At 45.0% G+C, this 24,484-nt stretch overlaps 1 protein-coding gene and 8 non-coding genes across 9 annotated transcripts in view; 1 reads left to right on the top strand and 8 right to left on the bottom strand.

Moving 5' to 3' along the window:
- eogt (EGF domain-specific O-linked N-acetylglucosamine (GlcNAc) transferase) overlaps positions 1-15,190 on the top strand; it is a gene marked incomplete in the record, with an annotated part of 31,618 nt that extends 16,428 nt beyond the window's left edge. Inside the window, 5 exon segments of the mRNA XM_038697626.1 lie at positions 12,248-12,316; positions 12,592-12,653; positions 12,809-12,928; positions 13,326-13,428; positions 13,710-15,190. Coding sequence (XP_038553554.1) covers positions 12,248-12,316; positions 12,592-12,653; positions 12,809-12,928; positions 13,326-13,428; positions 13,710-13,856 — 501 coding nt within the window.
- Positions 32-103, bottom strand: trnae-cuc. The gene has a single exon. It is a non-coding gene; the product is annotated as a tRNA-Glu (tRNA).
- trnae-cuc lies at positions 1,622-1,693 on the bottom strand. The gene has a single exon. It is a non-coding gene; the product is annotated as a tRNA-Glu (tRNA).
- On the bottom strand, positions 3,214-3,285 carry trnae-cuc. The gene has a single exon. It is a non-coding gene; the product is annotated as a tRNA-Glu (tRNA).
- On the bottom strand, positions 3,836-3,907 carry trnae-cuc. Its single transcript has one exon. It is a non-coding gene; the product is annotated as a tRNA-Glu (tRNA).
- trnae-cuc lies at positions 5,428-5,499 on the bottom strand. Its single transcript has one exon. It is a non-coding gene; the product is annotated as a tRNA-Glu (tRNA).
- trnae-cuc lies at positions 7,020-7,091 on the bottom strand. Its single transcript has one exon. It is a non-coding gene; the product is annotated as a tRNA-Glu (tRNA).
- On the bottom strand, positions 8,611-8,682 carry trnae-cuc. The gene has a single exon. It is a non-coding gene; the product is annotated as a tRNA-Glu (tRNA).
- On the bottom strand, positions 10,202-10,272 carry trnae-cuc. Its single transcript has one exon. It is a non-coding gene; the product is annotated as a tRNA-Glu (tRNA).
- Positions 15,191-24,484: the final 9,294 nt, after the last annotated feature.

Genomic DNA, 24,484 nt, shown 5'->3' with positions numbered 1-24,484 from the left:
TTCACAGTCACAGACAGACATAAAGTGTACTTTCCCTGACCGGGAATCGAACCCGGGCCGCGGCGGTGAGAGCGCCGAATCCTAGCCACTAGACCACCAGGGAGCGTGAGCAGTGAAATGCCATTTCAAATAGGACACCAACATGTTCCATCAGCTTGTGCAGCTATGCCTATGTGGATAACTTAGAAAGCAGTCAAATATATCTTTATATGGAAGCCATAGAAACAGTAGTGGCAACACAAAGACACATCTCTTCCAATCACAGAAACATATACAGACTTAAGTAACAGGCAGAGTGTTTTGTCTTTTTTGATCGGATTCTCTATGCTGTTTCAGTGTCTGACTTCCTGGGCAATTTGATCTGCTCGGTGCAGCTTTACGCAGCTTCTGTCAACAATAGACTAGCCTCGTATTCTCCACGGAGCAAAGCAGAGAGCCGCTTCTGAATCGCTCTGCGGCGCATCTGGTGGAATCCCAAGCTTTGTCTAGAATGGCTGCGATCAGCTGTGGCGTCCTCCTCGCAGCCAGAACGCAGAGCGCGGTGGACTGCAGCCTTCAGTCAGTGTTGGTGACAAGAAATCCTCTTCGCCAAAGCAACGTTTCTGTTGCATGATTTCATGACGTTGACAAATGATCATTTACATTTACATTTACTCATTTGGCAGACGCTTTTATCCAAAGCGACTTACATTTGAGGAACAACATACAAGCATCAACAGAGCATCAACTACTGACAATACATACTAGTAAGAGCAGCAATAAATACTAGTAAGAGCTCACAGTACATATCACATCAATGGGGTAAATACCTAGGGAAGGAAGTAAGAGTTAACAAAAAGTGCAATCAATACAAGATCATTGTATTGTATATACAAGTGGCATGACCGAGAGACAGTAGCAACATGGTCTGAAAAGGACAGCTGGTCACCAATCATGACACCCAAGTTTCTCACCACCTTGGTTGGAGTGATGGTTGCGTAGTCAATTTGTAGTTTGATGTTATGGTGGATAGATTGCTTGGCTGGAATGACCAAGAGTTCAGTCTTAGAGAGGTTTAGTTGAAGGTCGCAAGCCTTCATCCATGCAGATATGTCGATAGACAGTCCGTGATCTGCAACGAGACAGTGGGATCGCCTGGCGGGAAGGATAGGTAGGGTTGCGTGTCGTCTGCGTAGCAGTGGTAAGAGAATCATTATTACTATTGTCAAGCAGCTAATTCACACTCTCTTCTAATCACATAAACATAAACAGACCTAACAGACAAGTGTTTTGTCTTTTTTGATCGGATTCTCTATGCTCTTTCAGTGTCTGACTTCCTGGGCAATTTGATCTGCTCGGTGCAGCTTTACGCAGCTTCTGTCAACAATAGACTAGCCTCGTATTTTCCACTGAGCAAAGCAGAGAGCCACTTTGTCCAGAATGGCTGCGATCAGCTGTGGCGTCCTCCTCGCAGCTAGAACGTAGAGCGCGGTGGACTGCAGCCTTCAGTCATTGTTGGTGACAAGAAATCCTCTTCGCCAAAGCAACATTTCCGTTGCATGATTTCATGAAATTGACAAATGATCAACATTACTATTGTCAAGCAGCAAATTCACAGTCACAGACAGACATAAAGTGTACTTTCCCTGACCGGGAATCGAACCCGGGCCGCGGCGGTGAGAGCGCCGAATCCTAGCCACTAGACCACCAGGGAGCGTGAGCAGTGAAATGCCATTTCAAATAGGACACCAACATGTTCCATCAGCTTGTGCAGCTATGCCTATGTGGATAACTTAGAAAGCAGTCAAATATATCTTTTATATGGAAGCCATAGAAACAGTAGTGGCAACACAAAGACACATCTCTTCCAATCACAGAAACATATACAGACTTAAGTAACAGGCAGAGTGTTTTGTCTTTTTTGATCGGATTCTCTATGCTGTTTCAGTGTCTGACTTCCTGGGCAATTTGATCTGCTCGGTGCAGCTTTACGCAGCTTCTGTCAACAATAGACTAGCCTCGTATTCTCCACGGAGCAAAGCAGAGAGCCGCTTCTGAATCGCTCTGCGGCGCATCTGGTGGAATCCCAAGCTTTGTCTAGAATGGCTGCGATCAGCTGTGGCGTCCTCCTCGCAGCCAGAACGCAGAGCGCGGTGGACTGCAGCCTTCAGTCAGTGTTGGTGACAAGAAATCCTCTTCGCCAAAGCAACGTTTCTGTTGCATGATTTCATGACGTTGACAAATGATCATTTACATTTACATTTACTCATTTGGCAGACGCTTTTATCCAAAGCGACTTACATTTGAGGAACAACATACAAGCATCAACAGAGCATCAACTACTGACAATACATACTAGTAAGAGCAGCAATAAATACTAGTAAGAGCTCACAGTACATATCACATCAATGGGGTAAATACCTAGGGAAGGAAGTAAGAGTTAACAAAAAGTGCAATCAATACAAGATCATTGTATTGTATATACAAGTGGCATGACCGAGAGACAGTAGCAACATGGTCTGAAAAGGACAGCTGGTCACCAATCATGACACCCAAGTTTCTCACCACCTTGGTTGGAGTGATGGTTGCGTAGTCAATTTGTAGTTTGATGTTATGGTGGATAGATTGCTTGGCTGGAATGACCAAGAGTTCAGTCTTAGAGAGGTTTAGTTGAAGGTCGCAAGCCTTCATCCATGCAGATATGTCGATAGACAGTCCGTGATCTGCAACGAGACAGTGGGATCGCCTGGCGGGAAGGATAGGTAGGGTTGCGTGTCGTCTGCGTAGCAGTGGTAAGAGAATCATTATTACTATTGTCAAGCAGCTAATTCACACATCTCTTCTAATCACATAAACATAAACAGACCTAACAGACAAGTGTTTTGTCTTTTTTGATCGGATTCTCTATGCTCTTTCAGTGTCTGACTTCCTGGGCAATTTGATCTGCTCGGTGCAGCTTTACGCAGCTTCTGTCAACAATAGACTAGCCTCGTATTTTCCACTGAGCAAAGCAGAGAGCCACTTTGTCCAGAATGGCTGCGATCAGCTGTGGCGTCCTCCTCGCAGCTAGAACGTAGAGCGCGGTGGACTGCAGCCTTCAGTCATTGTTGGTGACAAGAAATCCTCTTCGCCAAAGCAACATTTCCGTTGCATGATTTCATGAAATTGACAAATGATCAACATTACTATTGTCAAGCAGCAAATTCACAGTCACAGACAGACATAAAGTGTACTTTCCCTGACCGGGAATCGAACCCGGGCCGCGGCGGTGAGAGCGCCGAATCCTAGCCACTAGACCACCAGGGAGCGTGAGCAGTGAAATGCCATTTCAAATAGGACACCAACATGTTCCATCAGCTTGTGCAGCTATGCCTATGTGGATAACTTAGAAAGCAGTCAAATATATCTTTTATATGGAAGCCATAGAAACAGTAGTGGCAACACAAAGACACATCTCTTCCAATCACAGAAACATATACAGACTTAAGTAACAGGCAGAGTGTTTTGTCTTTTTTGATCGGATTCTCTATGCTCTTTCAGTGTCTGACTTCCTGGGCAATTTGATCTGCTCGGTGCAGCTTTACGCAGCTTCTGTCAACAATAGACTAGCCTCGTATTTTCCACTGAGCAAAGCAGAGAGCCACTTTGTCCAGAATGGCTGCGATCAGCTGTGGCGTCCTCCTCGCAGCTAGAACGTAGAGCGCGGTGGACTGCAGCCTTCAGTCATTGTTGGTGACAAGAAATCCTCTTCGCCAAAGCAACATTTCCGTTGCATGATTTCATGAAATTGACAAATGATCAACATTACTATTGTCAAGCAGCAAATTCACAGTCACAGACAGACATAAAGTGTACTTTCCCTGACCGGGAATCGAACCCGGGCCGCGGCGGTGAGAGCGCCGAATCCTAGCCACTAGACCACCAGGGAGCGTGAGCAGTGAAATGCCATTTCAAATAGGACACCAACATGTTCCATCAGCTTGTGCAGCTATGCCTATGTGGATAACTTAGAAAGCAGTCAAATATATCTTTTATATGGAAGCCATAGAAACAGTAGTGGCAACACAAAGACACATCTCTTCCAATCACAGAAACATATACAGACTTAAGTAACAGGCAGAGTGTTTTGTCTTTTTTGATCGGATTCTCTATGCTGTTTCAGTGTCTGACTTCCTGGGCAATTTGATCTGCTCGGTGCAGCTTTACGCAGCTTCTGTCAACAATAGACTAGCCTCGTATTCTCCACGGAGCAAAGCAGAGAGCCGCTTCTGAATCGCTCTGCGGCGCATCTGGTGGAATCCCAAGCTTTGTCTAGAATGGCTGCGATCAGCTGTGGCGTCCTCCTCGCAGCCAGAACGCAGAGCGCGGTGGACTGCAGCCTTCAGTCAGTGTTGGTGACAAGAAATCCTCTTCGCCAAAGCAACGTTTCTGTTGCATGATTTCATGACGTTGACAAATGATCATTTACATTTACATTTACTCATTTGGCAGACGCTTTTATCCAAAGCGACTTACATTTGAGGAACAACATACAAGCATCAACAGAGCATCAACTACTGACAATACATACTAGTAAGAGCAGCAATAAATACTAGTAAGAGCTCACAGTACATATCACATCAATGGGGTAAATACCTAGGGAAGGAAGTAAGAGTTAACAAAAAGTGCAATCAATACAAGATCATTGTATTGTATATACAAGTGGCATGACCGAGAGACAGTAGCAACATGGTCTGAAAAGGACAGCTGGTCACCAATCATGACACCCAAGTTTCTCACCACCTTGGTTGGAGTGATGGTTGCGTAGTCAATTTGTAGTTTGATGTTATGGTGGATAGATTGCTTGGCTGGAATGACCAAGAGTTCAGTCTTAGAGAGGTTTAGTTGAAGGTCGCAAGCCTTCATCCATGCAGATATGTCGATAGACAGTCCGTGATCTGCAACGAGACAGTGGGATCGCCTGGCGGGAAGGATAGGTAGGGTTGCGTGTCGTCTGCGTAGCAGTGGTAAGAGAATCATTATTACTATTGTCAAGCAGCTAATTCACACATCTCTTCTAATCACATAAACATAAACAGACCTAACAGACAAGTGTTTTGTCTTTTTTGATCGGATTCTCTATGCTCTTTCAGTGTCTGACTTCCTGGGCAATTTGATCTGCTCGGTGCAGCTTTACGCAGCTTCTGTCAACAATAGACTAGCCTCGTATTTTCCACTGAGCAAAGCAGAGAGCCACTTTGTCCAGAATGGCTGCGATCAGCTGTGGCGTCCTCCTCGCAGCTAGAACGTAGAGCGCGGTGGACTGCAGCCTTCAGTCATTGTTGGTGACAAGAAATCCTCTTCGCCAAAGCAACATTTCCGTTGCATGATTTCATGAAATTGACAAATGATCAACATTACTATTGTCAAGCAGCAAATTCACAGTCACAGACAGACATAAAGTGTACTTTCCCTGACCGGGAATCGAACCCGGGCCGCGGCGGTGAGAGCGCCGAATCCTAGCCACTAGACCACCAGGGAGCGTGAGCAGTGAAATGCCATTTCAAATAGGACACCAACATGTTCCATCAGCTTGTGCAGCTATGCCTATGTGGATAACTTAGAAAGCAGTCAAATATATCTTTTATATGGAAGCCATAGAAACAGTAGTGGCAACACAAAGACACATCTCTTCCAATCACAGAAACATATACAGACTTAAGTAACAGGCAGAGTGTTTTGTCTTTTTTGATCGGATTCTCTATGCTGTTTCAGTGTCTGACTTCCTGGGCAATTTGATCTGCTCGGTGCAGCTTTACGCAGCTTCTGTCAACAATAGACTAGCCTCGTATTCTCCACTGAGCAAAGCAGAGAGCCGCTTCTGAATCGCTCTGCGGCGCATCTGGTGGAATCCCAAGCTTTGTCTAGAATGGCTGCGATCAGCTGTGGCGTCCTCCTCGCAGCCAGAACGCAGAGCGCGGTGGACTGCAGCCTTCAGTCAGTGTTGGTGACAAGAAATCCTCTTCGCCAAAGCAACGTTTCTGTTGCATGATTTCATGACGTTGACAAATGATCATTTACATTTACATTTACTCATTTGGCAGACGCTTTTATCCAAAGCGACTTACATTTGAGGAACAACATACAAGCATCAACAGAGCATCAACTACTGACAATACATACTAGTAAGAGCAGCAATAAATACTAGTAAGAGCTCACAGTACATATCACATCAATGGGGTAAATACCTAGGGAAGGAAGTAAGAGTTAACAAAAAGTGCAATCAATACAAGATCATTGTATTGTATATACAAGTGGCATGACCGAGAGACAGTAGCAACATGGTCTGAAAAGGACAGCTGGTCACCAATCATGACACCCAAGTTTCTCACCACCTTGGTTGGAGTGATGGTTGCGTAGTCAATTTGTAGTTTGATGTTATGGTGGATAGATTGCTTGGCTGGAATGACCAAGAGTTCAGTCTTAGAGAGGTTTAGTTGAAGGTCGCAAGCCTTCATCCATGCAGATATGTCGATAGACAGTCCGTGATCTGCAACGAGACAGTGGGATCGCCTGGCGGGAAGGATAGGTAGGGTTGCGTGTCGTCTGCGTAGCAGTGGTAAGAGAATCATTATTACTATTGTCAAGCAGCTAATTCACACATCTCTTCTAATCACATAAACATAAACAGACCTAACAGACAAGTGTTTTGTCTTTTTTGATCGGATTCTCTATGCTCTTTCAGTGTCTGACTTCCTGGGCAATTTGATCTGCTCGGTGCAGCTTTACGCAGCTTCTGTCAACAATAGACTAGCCTCGTATTTTCCACTGAGCAAAGCAGAGAGCCACTTTGTCCAGAATGGCTGCGATCAGCTGTGGCGTCCTCCTCGCAGCTAGAACGTAGAGCGCGGTGGACTGCAGCCTTCAGTCATTGTTGGTGACAAGAAATCCTCTTCGCCAAAGCAACATTTCCGTTGCATGATTTCATGAAATTGACAAATGATCAACATTACTATTGTCAAGCAGCAAATTCACAGTCACAGACAGACATAAAGTGTACTTTCCCTGACCGGGAATCGAACCCGGGCCGCGGCGGTGAGAGCGCCGAATCCTAGCCACTAGACCACCAGGGAGCGTGAGCAGTGAAATGCCATTTCAAATAGGACACCAACATGTTCCATCAGCTTGTGCAGCTATGCCTATGTGGATAACTTAGAAAGCAGTCAAATATATCTTTTATATGGAAGCCATAGAAACAGTAGTGGCAACACAAAGACACATCTCTTCCAATCACAGAAACATATACAGACTTAAGTAACAGGCAGAGTGTTTTGTCTTTTTTGATCGGATTCTCTATGCTGTTTCAGTGTCTGACTTCCTGGGCAATTTGATCTGCTCGGTGCAGCTTTACGCAGCTTCTGTCAACAATAGACTAGCCTCGTATTCTCCACGAGCAAAGCAGAGAGCCGCTTCTGAATCGCTCTGCGGCGCATCTGGTGGAATCCCAAGCTTTGTCTAGAATGGCTGCGATCAGCTGTGGCGTCCTCCTCGCAGCCAGAACGCAGAGCGCGGTGGACTGCAGCCTTCAGTCAGTGTTGGTGACAAGAAATCCTCTTCGCCAAAGCAACGTTTCTGTTGCATGATTTCATGACGTTGACAAATGATCATTTACATTTACATTTACTCATTTGGCAGACGCTTTTATCCAAAGCGACTTACATTTGAGGAACAACATACAAGCATCAACAGAGCATCAACTACTGACAATACATACTAGTAAGAGCAGCAATAAATACTAGTAAGAGCTCACAGTACATATCACATCAATGGGGTAAATACCTAGGGAAGGAAGTAAGAGTTAACAAAAAGTGCAATCAATACAAGATCATTGTATTGTATATACAAGTGGCATGACCGAGAGACAGTAGCAACATGGTCTGAAAAGGACAGCTGGTCACCAATCATGACACCCAAGTTTCTCACCACCTTGGTTGGAGTGATGGTTGCGTAGTCAATTTGTAGTTTGATGTTATGGTGGATAGATTGCTTGGCTGGAATGACCAAGAGTTCAGTCTTAGAGAGGTTTAGTTGAAGGTCGCAAGCCTTCATCCATGCAGATATGTCGATAGACAGTCCGTGATCTGCAACGAGACAGTGGGATCGCCTGGCGGGAAGGATAGGTAGGGTTGCGTGTCGTCTGCGTAGCAGTGGTAAGAGAATCATTATTACTATTGTCAAGCAGCTAATTCACACATCTCTTCTAATCACATAAACATAAACAGACCTAACAGACAAGTGTTTTGTCTTTTTTGATCGGATTCTCTATGCTCTTTCAGTGTCTGACTTCCTGGGCAATTTGATCTGCTCGGTGCAGCTTTACGCAGCTTCTGTCAACAATAGACTAGCCTCGTATTTTCCACTGAGCAAAGCAGAGAGCCACTTTGTCCAGAATGGCTGCGATCAGCTGTGGCGTCCTCCTCGCAGCTAGAACGTAGAGCGCGGTGGACTGCAGCCTTCAGTCATTGTTGGTGACAAGAAATCCTCTTCGCCAAAGCAACATTTCCGTTGCATGATTTCATGAAATTGACAAATGATCAACATTACTATTGTCAAGCAGCAAATTCACAGTCACAGACAGACATAAAGTGTACTTTCCCTGACCGGGAATCGAACCCGGGCCGCGGCGGTGAGAGCGCCGAATCCTAGCCACTAGACCACCAGGGAGCGTGAGCAGTGAAATGCCATTTCAAATAGGACACCAACATGTTCCATCAGCTTGTGCAGCTATGCCTATGTGGATAACTTAGAAAGCAGTCAAATATATCTTTTATATGGAAGCCATAGAAACAGTAGTGGCAACACAAAGACACATCTCTTCCAATCACAGAAACATATACAGACTTAAGTAACAGGCAGAGTGTTTTGTCTTTTTTGATCGGATTCTCTATGCTGTTTCAGTGTCTGACTTCCTGGGCAATTTGATCTGCTCGGTGCAGCTTTACGCAGCTTCTGTCAACAATAGACTAGCCTCGTATTCTCCACGAGCAAAGCAGAGAGCCGCTTCTGAATCGCTCTGCGGCGCATCTGGTGGAATCCCAAGCTTTGTCTAGAATGGCTGCGATCAGCTGTGGCGTCCTCCTCGCAGCCAGAACGCAGAGCGCGGTGGACTGCAGCCTTCAGTCAGTGTTGGTGACAAGAAATCCTCTTCGCCAAAGCAACGTTTCTGTTGCATGATTTCATGACGTTGACAAATGATCATTTACATTTACATTTACTCATTTGGCAGACGCTTTTATCCAAAGCGACTTACATTTGAGGAACAACATACAAGCATCAACAGAGCATCAACTACTGACAATACATACTAGTAAGAGCAGCAATAAATACTAGTAAGAGCTCACAGTACATATCACATCAATGGGGTAAATACCTAGGGAAGGAAGTAAGAGTTAACAAAAAGTGCAATCAATACAAGATCATTGTATTGTATATACAAGTGGCATGACCGAGAGACAGTAGCAACATGGTCTGAAAAGGACAGCTGGTCACCAATCATGACACCCAAGTTTCTCACCACCTTGGTTGGAGTGATGGTTGCGTAGTCAATTTGTAGTTTGATGTTATGGTGGATAGATTGCTTGGCTGGAATGACCAAGAGTTCAGTCTTAGAGAGGTTTAGTTGAAGGTCGCAAGCCTTCATCCATGCAGATATGTCGATAGACAGTCCGTGATCTGCAACGAGACAGTGGGATCGCCTGGCGGGAAGGATAGGTAGGGTTGCGTGTCGTCTGCGTAGCAGTGGTAAGAGAATCATTATTACTATTGTCAAGCAGCTAATTCACACATCTCTTCTAATCACATAAACATAAACAGACCTAACAGACAAGTGTTTTGTCTTTTTTGATCGGATTCTCTATGCTCTTTCAGTGTCTGACTTCCTGGGCAATTTGATCTGCTCGGTGCAGCTTTACGCAGCTTCTGTCAACAATAGACTAGCCTCGTATTTTCCACTGAGCAAAGCAGAGAGCCACTTTGTCCAGAATGGCTGCGATCAGCTGTGGCGTCCTCCTCGCAGCTAGAACGTAGAGCGCGGTGGACTGCAGCCTTCAGTCATTGTTGGTGACAAGAAATCCTCTTCGCCAAAGCAACATTTCCGTTGCATGATTTCATGAAATTGACAAATGATCAACATTACTATTGTCAAGCAGCAAATTCACAGTCACAGACAGACATAAAGTGTACTTTCCCTGACCGGGAATCGAACCCGGCCGCGGCGGTGAGAGCGCCGAATCCTAGCCACTAGACCACCAGGGAGCGTGAGCAGTGAAATGCCATTTCAAATAGGACACCAACATGTTCCATCAGCTTGTGCAGCTATGCCTATGTGGATAACTTAGAAAGCAGTCAAATATATCTTTTATATGGAAGCCATAGAAACAGTAGTGGCAACACAAAGACACATCTCTTCCAATCACAGAAACATATACAGACTTAAGTAACAGGCAGAGTGTTTTGTCTTTTTTGATCGGATTCTCTATGCTGTTTCAGTGTCTGACTTCCTGGGCAATTTGATCTGCTCGGTGCAGCTTTACGCAGCTTCTGTCAACAATAGACTAGCCTCGTATTCTCCACTGAGCAAAGCAGAGAGCTGCTTCTGAATCGCTCTGCGGCGCATCTGGTGGAATCCCAAGCTTTGTCTAGAATGGCTGCGATCAGCTGTGGCGTCCTCCTCGCAGCCAGAACGCAGAGCGCGGTGGACTGCAGCCTTCAGTCAGTGTTGGTGACAAGAAATCCTCTTCGCCAAAGCAACGTTTCTGTTGCATGATTTCATGACGTTGACAAATGAATGAATTCCAAGCTTTGTCTACAATGGCTGCGATCAGCTGTGGCGTCCTCGCAGCCAGAATGCCAAGCCTCACATTCTCCATCTATAGAATAGACTTGGCTTAGTGACTCCACTACAGTGTGATAGTTGGTGGTGCTGTAACAGGAAACAATCTCTGCCTTGTCGTGTAGTGGCTAGTATTGTGCTTTTTGTGCGCCGTGGCCTGGGTGCAATTCAGTTTGCTTGCACTTTCGTGCCTTTTTAATTCAGTAGTGTTGAAATACATCTCGCTGCGGATTGGGTAACACCTCTGACACATAGCAAACGAGAGAAAACACAATTTTTAAGAAAAGGCTACAATAGATCTTAATTTGATTAATAGAATAATCAACTAGGTGCGATGGAGTCAAACTGACTTCACTGGTGATCTCATTGCTATGATCATGTCAGGGAAAGACCTCCTACCTTATTTGAGTACCTCTCTAGTTTCTTTAAGAGTACATGCATAAATACTGTGTGTACTCGCATGTTTATACTGTCACAGCTATGCACTCACCTTTTTATTCATCTCCTGCATCCATATCTCTGCAGCAGTCCACACGGGTGTTTTATTATCCCAGGTCTGAAGCTGTTGGCTGTATCTTTATGACCAGCAAAGCTCGATAACTTTTTCCTTCCTGTGGAGCAGCTCATTGGGTATTCATGACCTTCACTTGAAATATGTTAAGAGGCTTTTTAGCGAGACATGGGACTGCTACCGATAGCAGGCCAGCGACTGAATGAGAAGTCTTCTCGGCCCTGACCCTCTCACCAGCTCCTCCTTTTATGCCTAGATTAATGGCACAGCCAGAGATTCACACTGCTGCTCTCTTCTATTGTGTCCTATTCATCTGCCCCTACCGCCCTCTCCTTCTATCTTCCCCTCATCCTAATTTGCTCTGGTCTGGTCTTTTCAGTACTTTTAAAAAGGATTTTTCAAGAGAGGGAAAAGATGAAATGAGGTCTGTGTTAATGTCCACTGCTTATAGTGATGTGTTTAGCTGTAGTTTGGCTGGTTGTTTGTGTACAGTAGATTGCACAGGTTGTACATTGATCTTATTGTCATTGATTTAAGGATAGTTAAATTTTGATCCTTAGTGTTTATTTCTATGTTACAAATGTTGATACCTCAGTCTAAATTCTCTTTCAGAACACAAGGTGGCAGTAAAAGAACATAGAAAAAGAAGCATCTTAGTACACAATGTATTACCTGATAAGAGCACTTCAGAAAAAAAAAGCTTTGAATCCACTTTAAAAAAATGCATTGGAATGTGATTTTTAGCTAATTTGTCATTTTCTCTGTGCTGTATAAAAGAGACATTTGAAGTGAGGCTTTTTAGTTATGTTGAATGAGCATCATGTTTTCCAGACGCCCATCTTTTCTGTCCTTGGCTGATTGATTATTGGGTGCATTGCTGTTTTCAGGAGGGGCGTGTTCGTGTCACCCTGCTGGCACGCAGCACAGAATACAGACGGATTTTAAACCAAGTGGAGGTGAGTCCAGCTACACCCTCCCTCCTTCTTTCTGTCTCTTACTTTCTTGCACTTGCTCTTTTTTCTCTCCATCGTGTTCTGCCACCTCCTCCTCCCACTCCCTCAGCTCCTCCTTTCCACCATTGATTTACTGCCCACATCTGTTAAGTGCCTATTCAAAATCTTATTTGCTACAAACAGTACATGTAAAAAAGGCCTGTGATTTATATGGTCACTGCCCAGATTTGTTTGCGCTCTCATTGATCCAAGTACACGTCCCTCTTTTGTTGTTACAGCTGGTAAATGCCCTCAAGACTGTGCCTTTACTGGAGGTCAATGTGGTGGACTACAAATACAAGTGAGTTATGGAGTGCTTGCCACAGTACTACAGGAACTATTCAGTGCTGCTTAGTATTGGTCAAGGATGTAACAGTGCTGTTTTTAAATTGTGTAATAGTGACAGTGTTTACACAATGAAGATGATTGATGTGCGACTCCCTGTCTGTCTTTCAGGGATGTTCCCTTTCTGGTGCAGTTGAGGATCACCCACAACTCTGACATCTTCATAGGGATGCACGGGGCGGGTCTCACACATCTCCTTTTCCTCCCTGACTGGGCTGTCATCTTTGAGCTGTCAGTGACACTCTTTGTTTGTCTATGTATGTGTGTGTGTGTGTGTGTGTGTGTGTGTGTGTGTGTGTGAGTGACAGGCAGAAAAAAACAGAGAGGGGAGCAGGGAGAGCTACATCGTGCTGCGCCCAAAGTACCCCTCAGACACTTGGCGTATGACTGTGAAATACTGTCTAATTAACCAGGCATTCATCACACCTGGCTACCCCGTGTAGAGGAGCTAATTGGAATGTTTTTGTGTGTGTGTGCGTTGTGTGCATTTTGGTGAGTGACACAGAGCGAGAACCACAGTGTACAGGGAGAGAGAGAGAGAGAGAGAGAGAACTTTGAGCAAGAAAGAGTGAAAGTGAGGCAGACAGAGGAGAGCAAGAGATAAAGTGTCTGCATCTGTCCCTCCCAGATATAATTGTCAGGATGAGAGTTGCTATCGAGATTTGGCTCGGCTGCGGGGCATTCGATACGTGACTTGGCAGAAAATGGACAAAGTGCTCCCACAGGACAAGGTAGGGGAAACTCCCATAGCAGTCATTAGCTCCCCGGCACCTCAGCACAAGCTTTCTCAACTCATCTCACCTATCTTACATATACACACATTTCCACTCTCATGCACACATCTAATTATGTGCAATTATAGGCACTGCAGAACAAATGTACAGACTTCATTTTGTCATCTATTTGCAAGGATGCCCTTACGACACAAACACTCACATTTCTATGCTTTTGTGCTGCATTTTGCATGCTTCTATATTTCCTCTTAATGTGTATATTTTCCTCCTTTTCTCAGGGTCACCATCCCACCCTCGGGGACCACCCGAAGTTTACCAACTACTCCTTTGATGTGGGGGAGTTCATGCGCCTTGTGCTGGAAGCAGCTCATTACGTCATGCTCCATCCCAAATGGCAGCGTCGTACCCCTCATGATGAACTTTAGTCTGCTGAGGAACTTTTAATATGAACCTGCCGTTTGTTGTGATCTAAAGACCACTTCACAGTCATTTTTAAAGTTACCTCATCCACCAGTGGATATCAGTGGTCTGGGAGAGTATTTGTCACCCCCTGTCCGCTGCTTTGATGGGCCTGGATGAGTCAAAGCTGGATGGCGGACAACTGGGTGTGGAATAGCTTTGACAAGGTCTATTAGTTTCAAATCAGTTAAAGGATGAGGCGTGTGCAGTCCAAGCATCTGGAAAGCGATAAGATGTGTCCTATGTTTCTTCATTATCTCCGCTGCATCTACTTTATTCCACACCGACAAAGTTAGCTAATGAGCAGCTGTTATGGCATCCCTTCACATGCGACATCTTGTCACATTTGATCAGAGTCACCTTGATGCGATCCTCTTCAGAGCTGTTGACAATCACACCAGAGTTTCTGAGCACACCCAGCATACACAAATGTAATATGTTGCACACTATTCACATGCTGGATTCCCGCATATAGTTACAGACTTTTTGTGCAGTTAGTTTGACAAATGAATTTTCATGGTTTTAAGGTGTGCTCATCACAAACACTAACATCTCTAAAAATAAGAGACAAAAGTGAAGACACTCCTACTCCTAAGAGGGATTTTATTTATACCAGTATTAATTAGCATTCTTAGATGTGCAGCACTACTTTTTTAAACACTTTAATAGTAACTACTCTGAACCATACATTGAAGTATTTGTTAATAAAATTCAACACTCCATTCAGTTGTTTCATGCAATATAATGAAAATAATGTTAGTTTTGTCAGCTAAATATCAAAATATCTGGCAGGCTTTTAAATCTAACTTTTATTTTTGCCTCTTTTTGATGTATCTATCTTTTACTTGGTAACATTTATTATTTAAACAAATGTATATCTTGTTGGTTTGATGGAAAATGTCACTGATATTTGATACTGATGTCTATTTTTTTTATTGTCAATTCCTTTGCATTTTACCAAAGGAAATGCATTGTCAGTATGGTGAAATGATAAGGGTGCTGCTGTTGTCTGTTACCTTTCCTAAAGGTTTGATGTTTTACAGTAAACTAGTCTGAAGTGGAATAAGCACAATTTGCATGCAGTCTGATGCAATGCACATGTGTATTTTGAGCGATCAGAAGATAATTTTTTATGTATCTTGGCCTCTCTGTGAGCTTGATCTTTTATTTATTGATGAAACCATGTTGAACTCAGACCTCAGTCAGACCTTTCTGGTCAGGGCTTTGCTTGACTTGAAGGCAATTTCATAATCAAAAGCTGTGTAATATTTTGAAATAAATAATTCTAAGAAACGCTGAAGCATGCCTTCCTGTCTAGGATAATATTAGGCATCATAGATTTAATTCATCTTAATTTAATCAATCATTTTTTGAAGTCTGACCTTGGAGGGGAAAAACTGAAGCCTCTGCTTTGCCACTTCTTGCTGATACCAGACAGCTCTTTGCTGTGGCTTTCATTATTTTAGTGAGTTCAGGTCTAAGGATGGAAAGCGCTCTTCGCAAAGGGCACTGGTTCAAATTTTACTGTCACCGTAATAAATCTGGATGACCTCAAAATCTACCCGAATTAACAGTGAGCCACCATAACCACAGGGGGGCAGTATAACATCACACATGAGGCCAAATCTTCAACCTGCGCTGTGTTATCGTCCCTGACATGCTTGTTCCAAACAGTGTAGAGAGTGAGAACAATTTATTCACAAATATATCCATCGGTCATAAGAAGGCAATGTTTGTTTAAGTGTATTTGCTCCAATATCACAAGTTTGATGTCAGCAGTCGTGCTCCTGTTTGCTCTGCGGATGTTGTGTCTGAATTTTCTGAGTATTGACAGACACCGGGCCTGTCTGGGATGGACACTATTTATGGCCCTGCTCGGGTTACTGCCAGTGACCTCGTAAAGAAATGAAGAATCTCTATGCAGGGGGGATCAAAAGCAGAGGAACCAAGATGTCTGTTCTCATTAACCTTCATGGCGACTCCAAATCGATGACCAAGTCCTGTAGCCTACTTTAGCGCCAAGCCCGCCTGCTGGAGGTATCCGACATGGAGCATTTGAGTGGAAGTGAAGACGTCAGAACGTGAGAAGCAGATCGAATCACCCAACACGCCTTTCGACTTAAAGTTTGAAACGTGAGGGAGTCACAGTGTAAAAAGTATTCTTCTCTGTGTGGGGCGGTCGTTGCACGCGCACTGCGACCTTATACTTTCTTCATTGGCCACCAGGGCGCAGCGTATGCACGTGTGTAATTAGTGGTCTCTCCCCTACTATTAACGAACAAGGCCCGCATTTACTGCCTCAGGAAGTTTACCACCGAGAGTTCTTCAAAAAGCCATGGTAGGGTGGCCTTATCTCGTCGGCCGTAAGAAATCGTGTGTGTTTTCCTCCAGAAGAGTTGCATTACTTCTCTCTGTCGCCCTTAAGAGGCCTATACAATAAACGGGCTTTAGATGCATCAGAGCAGGAGATGCTGATTTCATTTTCGGTTTAATCACTGGAGTGGAATCTGTGTAAAGCCATAAGATCATGTCTGAGCCGTGACTCACACAGAATGAGGAGTGTTTTACGAGTTTGGTTTTCAAGACAGCTGCTTTGTGTGACCGTTAGTGTCCTATATTTTTTGCTTGTCTGACATTTCCATTGGAACAGCCAAATCGAGACTAGTATTCTGAACTCTGCTCCATTATTTACACAACTGCATGTCCCAGACCGGCATCATTTTGGCTCTGTTTATTTAATTATTGCCGCCTGAAGCTACTCTTAGAGTAATTTGTCTTTGCGTTTTACAACGTGGTCATTAGCATAATATAATTTATCTCAAAAGACAAAAATTTGTCACCACTGACCTCAGACAAATCAATCAATCCGCTGATTCCCCCCCCCCCCGCCAAACTCGGAAATCCATCTGTCTTTCGGAGGGATGTGCGGGAGTAATGCATTAATATCGATTTAGGAGGAAGGAATATTCCTCAAGTTATGAGCAGATATTTCCTTAATGTTGTTCTCCCATGGGTGATTATTCCCATGATTATTTGGGGGAATAATCCCCGCTCCTCTGATAGATTAAATGCCACGAGGACTCTAGCCTATTCTCTTACCTTTTCCACAACACCGCAATATGATTCTACAACCTTTAACTTGCCGTCCCTGTTTAAGATTAAAACACTGAAACGGATGCATACAGTGAAACATTGTAAGAAAAGTGATGGCTCTGTAACTACGCCTAGAAGTGTAGTAGGAAGTATAAAGGAAGTAAAAGAAATTTCACACCATTTAACCTTACACTTTAAAAGTCCGTATTTACGTCACATGATGTGGTTTCCTCTGATACTATCTGGCCTCTCTGAGGAAGGATAGATGAGATAAGTGCTATGGGCTGTTGCATCCATTAGCTGCCTCACTTTAAGATAAAAGGCCTCCTATCCCCATTGCGACACACAGGTTCAGCACCGTAGACCGGTGCAGACAGGATATATTATGTTTTATCAACGTCCTGGTGTTCACTTACACTTTACACAGTTAAACTACTTTTGTCTATTTTGTCGGCAAACTGGATTAGCTACTTGACAGCAAAGTAAGCGCAAGGCAAAGCACAGTGACAGGACAGTCTGGAGCTGTCCAGCGCTCTGATTTTATATGCAACCCGCCTGGACCTGTCCATGGTGCTGAAACTACGAGTTTTACCTACGTTTAATGTTTTATTATTTATTTTTTTCCTGAATCCTGCAACTAAAAGGCTGCATGTACCTAAATTAATCTGAAAATAGCATAGGCCTACAGCACTTTCTCACTCATTCACAGTCGAGTAAAATGGTCTTAAGGGGTTGAGGAGGCAATAGAGATTACTGCAGACTGATTATCTTGCTTACAGTCGTTAAAATGCAAGTATCTTTAAGCTACTCCCAACAAAAAACCCTCACTTGCACGGGGCTCACCGTCTGACCCAGCAATACTGGCAACAAGAAAACTAAGAAGGCATCTGAATGGATGGGATACTCCTTACCTTGGGTCGTTAGCAGACATCGACCTCCTCTAAGTCTTAAGGACTGCAAATACAGCGCACAGCAATCAATCGCCATCAACACACTAGAATATTCTAGGGATGGGATAATTGATAGGTTGTCTCCTGGTGCGTAACAGAGAGGCGGAGGTGATTAAATTCTATTTAACATCTCGGTGGTGGTGGTGGGGTTGGTTGGTTGGTTAGATTTACATTATCCGCGCGTATAGCCGAGCACAGAAGAAGTATTGATATCCAGACACCATCTGTAACATGATCGAAGTGTAGAGGCGAGGCGAACTATTAAGTGATGAGGAAGGGCCATCGACTCATGCACAGTCGAGCACCTGTCAGTCAGGAACCGTGATTGTCATTCATCAGACATTTGTGACAGCATTAAACAGTACAAGGCGAGGTAAATCCGTTATTCATTTGTACAATTTTTCCGTTAGTGAGCTGTTGTACCTGCGCGTTTTAAGACTTTGAAACTAACCATACAAAGTGGAGATGTTGAGTATTTCACGCTGGCAAAAAAATTACACTGTTAAGACCTGTTAAGAAGAACTAATAATGGCTATCATGTATCCTTGGACACGGAGGCACATAATTGACCCCCCCCTTTCCCTTTACCCCAACAGTCCAGGCTACTTGTAAACTACATGACATCAGTGAGGAAGAGGGGTGTACTTGGGAGCTGGTGAACTGGGCGGGCGCTGTTGCACGTGTTCTGAATGGGGAAGACGGGCTCGCATCGCATTTCTCATGTCCAATCGATCCCTGCTCGGGAGGAGCGACGGGAGCGCAACTATCACTCCCGCATCACTATACCATCACTCTCATCAGCATCTCTCCGGCGACTATAACGCCTCTGTGTGACAGCCAAGCGCCGGGGGATGAACTTATGTGGAGTGTTCTCCAAAACATCTGCCCGGTGTCTCTTTGGGGGAATTACGCACTTCTGATGACTTTCTCCTCAGTGTGGTTTTGAGATGGGACGTGGCGAGATCATAGCAGATTGGACCACCTCGCTACTGCGCGAGCTCTGTTTCCTCACCCGGCACCGAAGGGCTGATACTCTGGCGTGGCAGTAGCCCTCCTCACCCCTGCTTCAGTGTGCTTGTGCGCGGGCTCCGCGAACTGCAAAGGAGGCTCGAAAGGATTGCCCCGTGTAGTGGAAAAAATAATCAGTGGAGTTTGAAGCGGAAAGTGGCAAAAGCGCTGTACCATCTCACCTGGATCCTTTACAATTTCCCGTGACCATGCCATCGAGTGTATAGATTTGGGTAAGGTGGTGCTTTTTATTCGAATTTAATTAGTACTGATTTACATTTTAATTCCCCGTGTCTTTTCATGGCGCACGGTTAATAGGCTAATGAAACGAGGATGGGGTCAGAGGGGGACTTTGGCTGTAGAGATGTGGAACATTTTTTTCCATGGGCAGCAGGATTGAAGGGGTGGTGACTGGCTGACTGACTCACTAAATGACTAGCGAGCTGAAAGCAACTTTGATGTTCTTGGCTGAGAGCGCGGCGAACACGTTTCTGCTGAGGAACGATTTCTTCTTCTAACGAAAACCTCCCCCGTCTCCAAGTGACTCCGCTCCATCTCGGCGCATGATTGCCATGCGTAAAAATGGAACACATGATGAGCCGATTCAAACTGGCCGTCGATTCCGCTGACCGTGTGTAACGCGTGCTGTCGGTGAGGGCAGGGGGAGATTGAGGTGAGACTGATGCAGTGTTTCACCACCGTCAGGTTAAATAAGCGATCGTTCGGTGCCTGGCGCTGCTTAGTACCTATTGAGTGATCTGCGAGGCTGATCCGCTGACCGGGCTCTTTTCACGCGCCTTCTAATCACTTTGCATGGATCGTGATCAACTGGGAATTGAGAGGAGTGCGCGCGGAGCTCAGACGTATGGGAGAGAAATGAGGTGCCGGCGGGTTCTCCGGGCAGATTGCGCACGGAGGCAGCGAGGTGTGTTGCGGAACCTAATGGCCACACTCTATTGGGCGCACAGGAACACACACAGCACGCACAGACCCCCCCCCCCCTCTCTCTTTCATGCGCGCACACACAAACGGATAGGGGAAAATTACTTGGTGCATGTTAATGGGCGCAGTAATGAGACCCAACCCCTATCGTGTTGTAATTGTTAGTCATTCTTGTCTCCAACCCTCCCTCTCCCACCCTACACCCTCCCTCTCCCACCCTACACCCTCCCTTCACCCTTTGCTTATATCTCTCCCTGTCCCGCTGCCCAGGTCTGCAATTTGTACTGTATTGAAAGAGTGTAATTATTTCTCGATTGTTTTAGCGCGTGGCACTGGCGCTCCACAGAAAGTGGCGTCATTAGTGTGACAGGGTGGACAGGAGAGGAGAGAGAGGGAGAGCCTGCTGGAGAGGATCGGGCCAGGGACTTAATTCTCATTGACAGTCACATTAACACAGGAGCAGCACTCTTAATCCTGGGTAGATTACTCTTTTCAACCTGACCCCCTGTCACCCAGCCCTCCTCCACACAGACGCACACATACACACACCTGTAGGAGGGTGACAATCTGACGTCTGGCTGTGCTGCTTTTCTTGTCCGCAGTGGATGACTTCTCTGTCTTTGTCACCCTTTTCTCCTCACACCCAACCTCCCTCCCTTCCGCAGCACTTTTCACATATCCACACGCGCGCGCACACACACACACACACACACACACACACACACACACACACACACACACACACCTCCTCCTATAGTAGCTCCCAGCGGTGGGACAGCCTGTATTCTCAGAGGACTGTTCGGCTCTGCATGTCTCAACAGCCTCATATCTTCTTACCCCACAGAGGGCTGTTCAGGATGACTGGCTGGGAATGAGGGGGAATGGGTTGTGTGCATTTGTGATTGTGCGCGAGGACACGGCCAAGCAGAGGCGACATACGGCCGCGAGGAGAAGGGAGAGCAAGGGAGGCGAGAGAAATGAGCTGGAGAGACAGAAAAAATATGTGTGAGAGATGAGGCGAGGCAAGGAGATAGCGTGTATGTTTGTGTGAAAGGAAGAAATAGAGAGCCTATATGTGAAATGACCTGTGTGTGTGTATGTGTGTGTGTCTGCACGTAAGTAATAGGAGGAACTCTGCACAATGGAAACTGTGTGTGTTCATGTGTGAGGGAGCGAAAACACTGAGAGGATGATGTGGATGTGTGTGAGCGTGTGTGTGTGAAAGGCATTTTGGATGATATGCTAGATGAATAAGCAGGGATCAGACGTGTAGGACTCGAGAGGTGACAGCAGCACGACAGATTGGAGATCACCTCCACACACACACGCACACACACACACACACACTGGCATTAACAGATTGACTGTGATGAATGGATACTTCCCAACTGAGAGGAAGAGGAGGAGAGGAGAAAAGAAAGGAAAGGAAGCATTCTTTCATGTCATGGGCAGAAAGATAGAGAAAGGACTCTCATTTGTAAATGACAGTGTCCTGGACAGCTTTTCATCTCAGGCAGTTTCTGGGTATATTGAGTCAGAGACCATGAGTAGGCATCATGCCGAAGCAGTGGACAATAACGGCTTCGCTCTCCCTCATAAAATCAGGCTCAGAGAAAATACACCCAGGGACTGCCATCTCTTCTCAAACAGGAGATCTATGACTCTGATGGAGGAAAGAGAGATAATAGATCAATGAGTGTGAGCATGTATCTGCTTCTTGTCTCAACAACAAAACCACAGTTAGGCAGAGGTCACGACCCATGATAAAAAAAATGGGGTTGGGGTTAAGGTCAGATGTTGCTGACAGGCCAGATTTGCAATATGTGATTCCTCTTTAACTTTAACATTTGTGGCTCAGACCAGATCCACCCAATTTAGGCCTTCATGAATAAAATGGATCCTCAATTACTACAAGGAATGATTGTTAAAAAATCCCAGTTGATTAAAGAAAATCACTGTCCACCTCTTTTTGTAGCTAACAGACTCATGTGCTCCCCACTCGTCTTATTTCTCAGCAGTCTTTGAGTTAGTTTTCTAACTCAGGATAAGGTAGTACCATCTATAATGTAATCCACATGCATTACTATGTAATCGATGACTTAATCTGTTGATGTTCTCAAGCTCAGAATGGTTTTAACCTTGGTGTGGTCTGCATCAAGAATCCACAAACTGTTTGTTTAGTGACAGTTGATTTAATCCTTAAAGCGTTCTAAAATGTCCTATGGAAGATGATTCTACTCTCATGCAGCAGTTATTTTTTGATAGCAGGTCCCAACTTGTCCAAACAGTGGAGGTCTCATGTTGGAGCTCCAGAGCTGTGTGTGTTCCTTGTCTTCCATTCTCCCCTCTGTCAGTCACTCAATCAGTCACAGCAAAGGCTCTTTCTCCTGTGTGGCACCATCACACCATCCAGACTCTCTAATTCCATCTAACAGGTCCTGCTTTGATTGACAGCTCACACTGCTACATGGCTCACACTGTCCAGGCCAGAGTACAGGCAGTGAAAGGCACAGCAGCCACATTCAAACATACTGCTTTCATGGCTTGAAAGTAATTGACAGATTGCGGGTTGGCAGATTATTGTTCTTTATGTGCCAAGTGCTTTTAAAGAGTCAGCCATGTCCCGTTGAGACATTATTTTTTAAACATCTGTTTGGAGTTTTGGATTAATTAGTTTATGTTTAATTTTAGTCATTTTCAATTGGGAGAGACATTTGAGGACATCGTAACCCTTTCGCAAAAACTGAAAAATAACACGACTGTACAGGCCTCAAGGTGATTTTTCCACAGCTCCAGCTCACTTTGACCATGACAAATCTCCTGAAGTGATAGTAATGATTGTAATTGAACAGACAGTTCCGTCCCACAGTGCTCTATCTATCACCTTGGATGCAATCTGCTACTTCCACTCTTGTGTGCATATATATTTGTGTGTGTGTATGTGTGTGCGTCCGTCTGTGTGTGCCTCTGCGAGAGACGGTGCGTCCCTGTTCGCTCCCCTCTGGCAGCTGGCAGATGTGCTGGTAACCGTGAGCGACAGTGTCTGTGTGTGGCAGTGTTAGTGTGTTTGTGGGATTATGAAAAGCTCCCAGCGTGCTCTGCTCCCAGCGTGGGTCCACTGTTAAGCCGTGGCAAGGAAGCGGTGCGGTGGTGGCGGAGCCTGGGGCGGTCATCACAGCAGCCCTCAAACAACACTGCGCCTCATGAGGGAAAGTGGGGTGGTGGTGGTGGTGGTGGTGGTGGGGGGGGTCATCCCTGTAAGGTGCAGAGCATGAAGTAGTGGAAGTATAGGGAGGTGAGGAAGAGATGGAAAACTACAGAGTGGGGACGAGAGGAAGCCAGGGCCCTATGTGGGTGTTTGCTGAACAAAGAGTTTGATTGAATGGATGCTTGAGCGAAAGGCTTCAGGAGTATGGGTGGTCAGGACTGAGAGGAAATCTGTCAGAGGAGTGAGTGAGTGTGTGTCTGTGTGACTATGTCTGTGTCCAGTTTATGTGTATGTATTTGTGTGTGTGTGTGTGTGTGTGTGTGTACTGGAGGTGATGGCTTTGTAATGAAAACAGCAGGCAGCAAGCGGTAGAGGGCCCCTCTCGGTGGCTGACTGATGTCAGTCACCAGCGGACAATAGCCTCTCTTGGGGATGGCTGCCCGGATAAGGATGAATCATTATTGTTTGTGTGTTTGTGTTTGCGTTTGTGCTTGTGTACATATCTAAAGTCAGTTCACCTTTAAATCATCCAGGAAGTGGATTTAACATGTTTACGTATACCCTATCCTCAATGAAATAACTGAGAATGAATGGTTTGCCATCAAGCAATTTCTTTCAACTGTCTGAATTAATGTATTTGAAGGTGAATCACATGGTAGGGATATCTCTTCATACACACACATTATGAGGGAGTCACCTCCACTTTGGGAACAAAAAAAAAACTGGTCCACAGAAGAAAAATCTGAGTTAATTTTGGGTTAAGGACTTGGTTTTTTGGGTTAGGGTAGGCTAAGGTATGTAGTGGTTATGGGTAAGTTTAGAGTAAGTCTTCAAGGAAATGGATGTCATAACGGTGTCATCCCAAATGATAAAAACACAATGTTTGTGTGTGTGGTGAGAATATGCATCTACAAGCATAGGAACATTTGTACGAAAATGTTTTCGTGTCAGCGTATCGGTTCCTGATATCCGTGTATGATCCTGGTATGGAATTGATTTGTAAAAAATGTTCGAGTATGTGTGTGTATGTTTTTGTGTGTGTGTGTGTGTGTGTGTGTGTGTGTGTGTGTGTGTGTGCGAGAGAGGGTTAGGGGCCCTGCTTGTCTCAGGGGAGCAGAATGGTATGGTGTCATGCTCCAGAGACCCACAGACAAATTAATTCACTTATTGACACTGCTGACACGTCTCAGTGACTTTGTAAAATGAACAATTGATCAGGCTTCCTCTCTCTACCCGTTCTCTTTTTCTCTCTCTCTCTCACCCTCTCCTTTCCTCCCTCCTTCTCTGCCATTTCCCCCTCTGATCACTCTCTCCAACTACTGAATCTCTACTTTTCTTCCCTTCCCTTATTTTCCCTTCCTTTTGCTCCTTTTTCTCATTTCTACTTATGTCA

The sequence above is a fragment of the Micropterus salmoides genome, unplaced genomic scaffold (genome assembly GCF_014851395.1).
Source record: "Micropterus salmoides isolate LMB-PRFRI ecotype aquatic unplaced genomic scaffold, ASM1485139v1 Ms_hic_scaffold_4, whole genome shotgun sequence".
NCBI classification, from domain to species: Eukaryota; Metazoa; Chordata; class Actinopteri; order Centrarchiformes; family Centrarchidae; genus Micropterus; species Micropterus salmoides.
The sequence above is the reverse complement of the archived record's forward strand: the minus strand, read 5'-3'. Positions and strand labels throughout refer to the sequence as shown.